General features: G+C 52.9%; 1 protein-coding gene across 1 annotated transcript in view; it reads left to right on the top strand.

The window, feature by feature from the left end:
• The first annotated feature begins 2719 nt into the window (after window positions 1–2719).
• Window positions 2720–10876, top strand: part of Vav1 (vav guanine nucleotide exchange factor 1) — a 51617-nt gene continuing 43460 nt past the window's right edge. The window contains exon 1 of the mRNA XM_059251773.1: window positions 2720–2986. Within this exon, the coding sequence (XP_059107756.1) occupies window positions 2783–2986 (204 nt within the window). The 5' untranslated portion in view covers window positions 2720–2782. The remainder of the gene's footprint in view (window positions 2987–10876) is intronic.

Raw genomic sequence — 10876 nt, 5'->3', positions numbered from 1 at the left:
GAGGAAGTTGGGGGTTGGAAATCTTCGTCAAGAGAGGCAATACTACGTTTGTTAAAAGGCCACGTTTACTCAAAGCTTACTAGTAAGTCAGGCTGTGGCAGGGGTTCAGTGGGAAGAGCGCTGGCCCAGCATGCGCAGACTGCGTTCCAAGGCCAGCGCTGTATAAACGAGGTGTAGTGGCGCACACCTTTCACTATAGCACGCGGGAGGTGGAGGCAGGAGGATCAGTTCAGTCAGCCTTAGCTACATTGCGAAGTTCAAGGCCAGCCTGGGATATGAGATTCTTTGAAGTATTCTATATAATAGCAGCAGCATTTATTGAATACCAACTGTATACCAAGACAATTCAGCTTGCTAGCCCTGCCTCAACGGGTTAATTTTCACTCACATCCCTCTAGGAATGAGATAGGTACTATTCACATCACCCACCCCCATTCTCCCAGTGGAGAAACTGAGGCACGGGGTGGGGCAGCTAAGCCATTAGTGCAAATATACCTCAGCTTGGGAGTGGTGGGGATGGAATTTGAATTTAGCGCCCTAGTGGGTGCTCTCCAGCCTGCCTCGTTTTTTCACAGCCTGGCCGCCCCCTCTAATCTCCGACCCTGACCGTGTGCAGAGAAAGTAAGTTGTTACCCAGTTTACAGAAGAGGGAGAGGACGCGTAGGAAGTCACAGATGCCAAAAATAGGGGACGGAAACTGTCCTCGCCTGCAGAGTTGCAAAAGGGAGTGTTTCCAGGCTGTGCCCACCTCTTCCCCATCTCCCCGCTATGGAAATCAGACTCAGGCTGGTCCAGGGAAGCGGTCTAGCGCCCTCTAGTGGCCAGAAGTCTGGAAAAAGGCGGAGCTGGAGGGGAGCGGAGCCCCTTGAACCTGGCAAGCTAAATGGGAGAGAGGCTTCCCTGCCAAGGTAGTTTTAGCTCCTGATAGTAGGAGCTAAATAATAAGTATGGTCAGGAAGGCAGTAAATATTTGTTAAAAAATGAATTAATGATGACAGGGAAGGACAATGGTGGCTTTGGCTCGGAGGGGAACTCACAGCAGGGAAGGCGGGCTATATGATAACTGTCAGGTTTATTGGGTGTCATAGTTCAAAGAAAGGGAAAGGACAGGGAACGGTGGAGAAGGGCTGTGGTTTGAAATTTGGGAATACCTCAGGAAAAGAAAAAAGACATTTGGAGGCCCAGGAGACGGCTCAGTCAAGTGTGTGCTATGCAAATGAGAGGACCTGAGTTCAAATCCCCACGACGCACTTAAAGCAGGAGGAGGTAGTCTGGGCTCGTTATCCTCAGTGCTCCTAGGATGAGATGGGAGGCAGAGACAATCCTGGAAGCTCAGGGACCAGCTAGCCAGGAGCAAGAGAGAGAAGGACCCTGCCTTGAGCGGTGTGGAAGAGAGGACCCGCACCGAGGTTGTCCTGTGACCTCAACACGTGGGCCACAGTGTGTGTGCACCAACACTCACAAACGTGCACACACACATGGTATTCACAGCACAAGATTAAAAGAAAAAAGAAAAAAAAATGGATGGTGAGAGGGCTCAGTGGACTAAGGTGATTGCTGCCAAGCCTGAAGATCTGAGTTCAATCCCTGGGACTAACATGGTGGATGGAAAGAAGAGACTCCCTCCCCCCTGTCCTCTGACCTCCACACATATACTGTGCCCCACATGTGTCTTTGCACATACACACATATGTATATATATGTATATATACATATATAATGAGCAAATAAATGTAATAAAAATGAAAAAGAAAAAACAACTGTAAAAGCAGAGTATCTTTTCTGCTATACATTTATATTAATATTCTTTGACAGTTTCCTACACGTTAGCACTCTATCTTGGTCATACCCACCCTCAATTCCCCCTTACTTCCCCCAGGGACCCCCTTCACATTCTCCCCACTTATTTGCTCGTTTTAACCCACTTCGTTATTACTGTTGCCCGTGGGAATGTCGGCTCATCTTCCCGTCTTGAGTTCATGAGCAGAGCCCTCATGCCACGCCCGGGAGACAGCATTTTGCAGCTCCCCTCCCCATCCCCCAGCTCTTACAAGCTTTCCACCCCTTCTCCCTTGAGCCTTGGGATGGTGGCCATACAGATGTCTCCCCTGTGGCTGAGCGCTCACTAGTCAAAAAGCAACATGTAGGAAGCAATGTAGTCAGTCATTAACTTATGTGAGGTGGTAGGCATGAGTACAAAGGGTCTGGGGCAGGATGGAGGTCAGTGTGGCCTGAGCACAGGGAGGGACAGAATGAGGGGACCAGGAGGCTGGGAGGGGTGGGGGCAGGGTGAGCAGGGCCTTGTGGAGCGCAGGGAGGACTTGGGTCTTGACTCTGTGGAGAAGGAAGTTGGAGCCATAAAGGGCTATGGGGTAGAGGAGGGATGGTTGAGACTTCACTCAGTGCTCAAGGGTGCCCTTTGGGGGCTGTAGCAGGAACAGACTGTGAGAGACCAGGGCCTTACTCAGGGGACCTGGAGGAGCCAGAGGAGGCGACAGCTTATGAGGTAATGACTGCTGGGTTTTGCAGGTGCCCAGGTCCGCTCAGTGTGGGTGGAGAAAGGCGAGGGAGGTCACACCAGTGCGTGGAAGGCGTGGGGGCGGAACTGCAGGTGCTCCCCTCCGCCCCACAGCTCCTCCCCACCCCCCACCCCCAGGGCGACAGTTACAGTCACAGAAGAGGAAGTGGTGTTGTAGTTGTCCCCACTGGGGCAGGCAGCGGCAGCGGTGGTGGAGGCGCGAGGGTGCACGGGGCCTCCCCGAGGGGGAGGCAGGCAGCCACCATGGAGCTCTGGCGACAGTGCACCCACTGGTTAATCCAGTGTCGGGTGCTGCCTCCCAGCCACCGTGTGACCTGGGAGGGAGCCCAGGTGTGTGAGCTGGCGCAGGCACTGCGCGATGGTGTCCTCTTGTGTCAACTGCTTAACAACCTGCTGCCCCAAGCCATCAACCTGCGGGAGGTTAACCTACGGCCCCAGATGTCCCAGGTGAGCCTGCTGGGTGATGCCAGGGCAGGGCTGGGTTGGGGGAGCACCTCTCAGGGACTGGATCTGGCTAAAGGGAGGTGCTGAGCAGAACAGGGCTCTGCGTGGGTTTACAGACTCTAGGTTGGCTTGCATCTGCCTCAGCAAACTAGGGGGAAATCCCTCCAACCCGAGGTTAACTGTTAGGACCCATCTAGAGGGGCCTTAGGGGTACCGATGTGCCTTGTGGATAGCCAAGAGGGTGCATGAGGTTGGAGTCACCAGATTCAGGCGTTGAGGAGAGAGGCCTTCAGCCGCTTCTCCCCCACCTCTGGCTCCTCCTTTTCCGCTTCTTCTGGTCCCCTCCTTCCTCCTCACATCTTCCTTCACCCCCATTTCCTGTCAGGGCTCTGGGCTGTGTGTCATGGAGGGTGGGGGGCTGCACTGTTATCCCCTGTGGCTTCCTGGCTCTGCCCATCTCATGAAGGGCCCAGTGAATGCAGGGCCCAGGCCTGGTATCCCAAGACGGTCGTTGGTGTCCCTGAGCCGGGCATTTCTGCATTCTCCACCCTTCAAGGGGAGGCATGCTCAGATGTGCCCTGGTGAGCTTAGGAAATGTATTCAAATCCTTATTTGAATGTGGCTGGAGCGTTGGTGACTGGTGGCTTTGTCCTCTCTTCCCTGCTTCCCCACAGATGCTGGTTTTTTTTGGGGGGAGTGGGGTGGGGAGGTCTGATAGCCCTAGAAGAGGAAGATACAGGTTCAAGTCAGAGGGGTACATGGCCTTTCCATGGAAGCTGAGGGACATGAGCTGTATTGAAGGGAATATGGCCTTGCCCTGTGGTTTGAAGGATACAACCCTGGGGTAGGGGGCACCTTCCTTTTCCTGCCTCAGTCTTTGAGGCCCTTACAGCTGGTTCCTCCAAATCCCAGGAGGTTGTCCCTGGAAATGATGGGCTGGGGCCTGGTCTCTTCCCTCATGTGAGGGGTCCCATGTAGTTGAAGAAGGAAGTCACTTTGAGAATGGCGTGCTGGGGTCTCTAGGTTATCCCCTGGGGTTGTCAGTGGGTGAGGTAGTGGCCCCTGGAGCCACCACAAGTTTCCTGAAGGGAACATAAAACACAGTACCCACTGTCCTCCATGGACCGCTCCTCTGGCTGGCTACAGGCCATCACGGATTTGCCTACATTTGCTTGAACTCCAGTAGCTTCAAGGGCTGGAGGAAGTAGCCATGGGATACGTTGGGCCCCAGCTCTGGCGGGTCTCAGGGTGCCCTACGATGTGGCAATCGCAGCTGTTGGGAAAACAGAGTTAAGGATGAACTTCCACCTCTGTGCATCATAGCTAAGGCTGATTTTCTGAAGGGCAAGTGTGCATGGTGTTAATCCCCAGAGGACCGGCTATGTTCCAACAATAGTCCTAATATGTACCAGGCAATGCTGGGAACTTGACTCTGGCCCCCAAAGGGCTCTTAAACTTAAGGAGACAGAAAAAAATATGTCTCAGGCCTGTGTGCTCTGGGTGCCTGGGAGAATCAGGATTTATGTAAGAGAGGGATATTTAGGCTGGGTTTTGAAGAGTCAGTAGGAGGTTTCCCATTGTTCTGGCTCCCTATGTCCCGTTGTATGAAGCCTCAGGCTGGGTTAGGGTCCACCTAACCCTCCCCATCTGTCTTTTCTGTGGCTTCCAGCCTCGGTTCCTTCTGCCTTCCTTGGAAATTCTGTATCTGGTGGAGTTGTGTGTGAGAACCAATGGGCTACGCACAATATGCCAGAGGGAGGTGCCTCGGGGAGGTTGCCTCTGGGCCTGTGGGCCATTGTCAGCTGGGGATGGAGTGGGATGGGATGTGGAAGGCAGAAAGGAAAAGAAAAGGAGCGACTGATGGAAACAACAGAGATAAAGGTGTAGCGTTTGTAATGAGAACACTACTTAGTTCCTCCATTTTCTTCATCACTCTCCTTTGCCAGCAAAAGGGAAGAAATAGTATATATACCACCCATCCATCCACCCATCTATCCATCCATCCACCCACCCACCCACCCACCCATCCATCCACCCATCCACCCACCCATCCATCCACCCACCCATCCATCCACCCACCCACCCATCCATCCATCCACCCACCCATCCATCCACCCACCCATCCACCCACCCACCCATCCATCCACCCATCCACCCATCCACCCATCCACCCACCCATCCATCCACCCACCCATCCATCCACCCACCCACCCATCCATCCACCCACCCACCCATCCATCCACCCACCCATCCATCTACCCACCCATCCATCCACCCACCCACCCATCCATCCACCCATCCATCCACCCACCCATCCATCCATCCACCCACCCACCCATCCATCCACCCATCCACCCACCCACCCATCCATCCACCCATCCATCCACCCATCCATCCACCCACCCATCCATCCACCCATCCATCATCCATCCATCCATCCTGTCAGGTCCAAAAGAAAGTCCAGACAAATGTTTGCTGTGGTGCCTGTTAGCATACCAAAGCACATGCTGGGCTCCAGGCTCACTCAGTATCTGTGGCTCCTCGCAGGCTCTTCTCACCCCACTCTCTACCCTAAGCTTCACCAGCTTATGGGCTTCCCTTTCCCAGCTTCTCATAACTCCACCATTTTGGCCAAGTGCCCTCTTGGCTCTTTGTTCAATCTCTTGGCTCTCTCTCGTTTTTGCTCTCTCTTCTTCTCCTTTGTCTGCGCCCCCCCCCCCATGACTCAGTCCATTCTGCTGGCAATGTTCAGGCTACTACTTTCTCTTCCTTCTCTGGACTCTTCCAGATGCTGCTTGCTGAATTTTCCCTCACATCTACAATAAAAACTTCCCCCTCAACCATACTTCAGAGAAGTCATGTACTCCCTTTATACATCTGCTGCTGAAAATCTCACTTTATGGCATCCATGCATCATCCATCCATCCATCATCCATCATCCATCCATCCATCCATCCATTCATCCATCCTTCATCCATCCATCCATCCATCCATCCATCCATCTATCCATCATCCATCCATCAATCATCCATTCATCATCCATCCGTCATTCATTTATCATCCATCCATCCATCCATCCATCATCCATCCATTCATCCTTCCATTCACTCACCCATTTATGCACCACCTATTTTTCCATTCACCTATTCACCAGCTGGACTTATGTATGAACTTCCACCCCTGTGTGTCATAGCCAAGGCTGACCCATCCATCCATCCATCCATCCATCCATCCATCCATCCATCCATCAGTTTGTTCATTCACCTGTTCTCCCACTCATTCGCCAATTCACCCACCCACCCTCCACCCATTCATCAAACAGTTACCGTGCAGGGCAAGCCCTGCCCTTGGTGCTGGGAACTATGGGAGCGGGACACATATATTCTGAAGGAGGGAAATGCATCAATGAGAAAACAAGGACAGGTGTACATTTTTAGGCAGTGGCTCATACTTTGAAGAAAGCTATGTTTGGAAAGGGAGCTTGGTGGCACTTTGGAGTAGGGAGTCTAGAAAACCTCCCTAGAGCAGAAGCCAGGGGCCAGTGAAAGATGAGCCCTGTGGATGTGGGGATGATGGCCCTGCCTGGCAGGGGGTGCTGCCTGTGCAAAGGTCCTGAGGTAGGGGCAGGCAGCTGTAGTGGCTGTTCTGGAATTGCTGGTGGAGGTCAGATTGGAGCATTCTAAGTCTGGCCAGTGCCCATGAGGTCTAAGACCCACAGAAAGGATGATAACGTCACGGTTAGAAACAGAGGCCCCAGACATCACAAACGTGCACCTCCCTCCTCTGTGGGAGTGTGTAGTCCTTCCATGTGGAACTTTGAGGCTAAGGGCCTGAAGATAAAGAGGTGGGTTTGGGGAAAGAGCCAGCAGGATGTGGAGCTCATTAAACTCTGGGAGAAGCAGGAGTTGGGGTAAAAGACATTGCCAAGCCTCTGGTCCCAGCCAACCATTCAGGTGGGTGTGAGGTTGTCGTCACTGGTGGAGGCCTTGGGTACCATGTCTGAACTGTAAATAAAAGCCAACAGGGTGATTGGCTCAGATTTAGTGGCTTGGGTAACAGCATTTGCTGTGCAAACATGAGAGCCTGCACACACATTAGAAAGCCAGGTATGGCCGTGAGCCCTTTCCTGTAGCCCCAGTGCTTTGGCCTTGTGGGCTGCCAGGCTGGCTCCAGGTTCAGGTAGAGACTGACTCAATCAGGTGGATAGTGACAGTGCAGGACATCTGTCCTCTGATGGATGCACAGGTGCACACATGCACACACAGTTGAAACAGGAGTGTGGAAACACACACACACACAGTGCAGCATGGACAGTGTGTGGTGCTCTCTTTGGTGTGTCAGACAGGGTTTGGAGGTCAGCAAGCACAACAGGGCCTTCCCAGACAGTCAGGTGTTTGGCTAAATGATACATTTGTGTGATTGAAATAGTGTAATGATGCATGGAAATGGAGCTCCCAATGCCGTCCCTCAGCTATGGCCTCCGTCGTTTATCAAGTCTCCTTGAGTATATGTGTGCAAACAGCAATTAGGAATTCTGGTGGTTACGGCAGGAGTGTGGGTGACCTCAAAGCAGCCGTACTAGAAGGTCTGTGCCCCTCATGGATGATGGCTTTGCTGTGGCTGTGCAGGTGGAGCCCTTTTCCTGGTCCTTCCCAGCTGTGTCCATCCGGAGATCCTGAGGCCACATGCAGTCAGGGCAGAGTTGCATGCACTGGCAGGTGAGGGTCCCATGGCCTGTCCTGGCCCTTCTCCTGTGAGGGAACAGTCTGTAAGAGAACAGCTGAGCTCATGAGAACTGTGCAGTTTGGTTCAGATGACAGTCCTGTCCCACATTCTACCTTCCGCGTACCAGGATGACAGGCGCACCACCACACCTGGTTTATGTGGTCCTGGGGATGGACCCAGGGCCTCATGCATGCTAGACCTACCCACCAAGGCCCAGAAGCAGCATGAGGTCTTAACCCCAGGTATGTGTGAGTGTGAGGGAGACACAGTTCTCCTCTGAGGGGTTTTTTGGTGGTGCTGGGGGGAGACTGGGGAACTGTCACTGTCCAGTGTACAAGCCAAGGATGCTGTGGGTATGCCACAGTGAATGGGATCTCATCTCCCAGATTTCAATGCAGGCTCAGTGGAGGAATGCAGTGTGCGGCCCTGAGGTTGGTGGTCTGGTACACCCTGAGTTCCAATTCCAGCTGCAGGATCTTGGGAAAATGTCTTAGTTACTTTCTTATTGCTGGGATAAAATACCATCACTGGGCCGGGCGGTGGTGGTGGTGGTGGTGCACACCTTTAATCCCAGCACTTGGGAGGCAGAGCCAGGCAGATCTCTGTGAGTTCGAGGCTAGTCTGGGCTACAGAGTGAGTCCCAGGAAAGGTGCAAAGCTACACAGAGAAACCCTGTCTCGAAAAACCAAAACCAAACCAAACAAAAACCAAAACAAAACAAAACAAAAAACCAAAAAACAAAAAACCAACCAAGAACCAACCAACCAAACAAAAACAAACAACAAAAACCCCCCAAAAAACAAAAAACAAAACCCCCAAAACTAACCAAACAACCAACCAACCAAACAAACAAAAAAACCCCAAAACAAAACAAAACAAAACATCATCACCAAGGCAACTTATGGAAGAATTGATTTGGGCTTATGGTTCAGAGGGATGAGTCCACACCACCGAGGTGGGAGTCATGCTGCAGGGAAAGCTGGGGAGAACAGCTCAAGTGCTGTGAGCCTCCTCCGGTGACACACTTCTCTAAACCTTGCCAGACAATGCCAGCAACTGGGGACCACGTGTTCAAATGCCACAGACTGTGAGGGGCATGTTTTCATTCAAACCATCATGGGGAAGGAGGGTTACCCAGGCTCAGAGTCTCAGGGTACAGACTATGAGGGGCATGTTTTCATTCAAACCATTATGGGGAGGAGAGTTACCCAGGCTCAGAGTCTCAGGGTACAGACTATGAGGGGCATGTTTTCATTCAAACCATCATGGGGAGGGAGGGTTATCCAGGCTCAGAGTCTCGGGGTACAGACTCTACGGCAGGGAAGGCATGATGTCACGTCACATCTACAGTCTGGAAGCAGAGACGTGAACGCTGGTGTTTTCATTCAGCCCAGGCCCCCAGCCCATAGGATGGTGTGGCTCAACAGTGACGATGTGTCTTTCCGTCTCAAAACAACCCAGTCTGGACAACCCCCCACAAGCAGACACAGAGGTGTGTTTGGAGGCTTGGCTCCTACCTGACCCCATATCCAGTCAAGTTGATGACGCTAAACATTACAGGAAGTTACTGAAAATCTCCATGACTCAGTTCCCTATTTATTTATTTGTCTCGGCTGCAAGGGAACTTAGGACTTCCTGAGCTAGACCAGTGTTCTACCTCTGAGATATGTCCCCAGCCCCTCACTGGGGGATTCTAGGCGGGGCTCCACCCCTGACCACGCCCCCAGCCCCTCACTGGGGGATTCTAGGCGGGGCTCCAGCCTGACCACGCCCCCAGCCCCTCACTGGGGGATTCTAGGCGGGGCTCCACCCTGACCACGCCCCCAGCCCCTCACTGGGGGATTCTAGGCGGGGCTCCACCCTGACCATGCCCCCAGTCCCTCACTGGGGGATTCTAGGCAGAGACTCCACCCCTGACCACGCCTCCAGCCCCCTCACTGGGGGATTCTAGGCGGGGCTCCACCCTGGCCACGCCCCCAGCCCCTCACTGTGGATTTTGGCATTCAGTCACTGTTGCTTTCCTCCTAAGGTCAAACGTCAAGGTTGGGTGCTATGGTGACAATGACAAGCATTGTGCTTGTTTCACCCCTAGATTTAGTTCCTCAGACACGTGGTTCAGTCTCCCCTGCACCCTCCTCTGGCAGTCTACTCCAGCCACAGGCCCCTAATTAGCCTTTCCTCCAATGCACCAGGCGCAGTCCTGCCTCAGGTCTTTGGCGCTGGCAGTTTTCTCTGTCTGGGACACTGTTCAGGCTGGTGTGTCCACCTGGCTGCCCCATCACCTCCTCCAAGTCTTTGCTTAAACGTCAGTTTCTCAACAAGGCTTCTGACACGTCACCGAAATCCTACCTTTTCTGGCACCCATTGTCTTTTTCCTTGTGTGTCTGTGCGCCTGCGTGTGTGCCCATATGTGTGCAGTCTTGTACACGTGCCTGTGGAGGTATGGTGTCTTCCTCAAGCTCTCTTCTTCTGCCTTGAAAGGTATTTTTTGGGGTTCCCAGAGTACGCGCTCTGTGAGGACGTGTGCGTTTGCGTGCAGGAGCCAGCCAACGCCTGAGGCACTGCGTCCCCCGGAGCTGGCGTTACTGGCAGCGGGACTTGGGTCCTCTAAAGAAACATGCTCTTAATCATTTTGCCACCTCTCCAGCCCCGCTATCATTTTTGAGACTGGCCTGCGATCGCCCCGGATCCCCGTCTGTACCACCCCCGGGGCTGGGATTGCAGGCGTCCCTACTACGACGCCCAGATCTTATGCTGGTGCTTTGGATTCGAACTCATGTCCTCAAGCTTGCACAGCAAATGATTTACCCATTGAGTCATTTCCCTAGCCCCACCCCCTAATTTTCTCCTATGATGCCGCCCACCATCTGCTGACAAGCTGTATGTATTCCCTTGGTACACGAGAGACTAGCTTCAAGGAGTCCAAAACCAGCCTACGGTTTGATCTCTCGTTGAAAATGCTCTGCCATTTTGGTAGAAGCTGCTCGCACCCTCCTTTGGCTTTTAAATACCTGTAGGTGATTCCCCGCAGCTGGTAGCATGCATATGGTATGGAACGAGCCACTCTGTTGTTTAGGGAATATTGACGAGAGCAGCCATCCTGTGAGCTGAGTACAGCACAATTTATTAAAACAAAAACAAACCCCCAAAACTCTTGAGACAGACTCT

The sequence above is a fragment of the Peromyscus eremicus genome, unplaced genomic scaffold (assembly GCF_949786415.1).
Source record: "Peromyscus eremicus unplaced genomic scaffold, PerEre_H2_v1 PerEre#2#chr22_unloc_1, whole genome shotgun sequence".
In the NCBI taxonomy this organism is placed as follows: domain Eukaryota; kingdom Metazoa; phylum Chordata; class Mammalia; order Rodentia; family Cricetidae; genus Peromyscus; species Peromyscus eremicus.
This window is presented reverse-complemented; position numbering and strand designations above follow the sequence as displayed.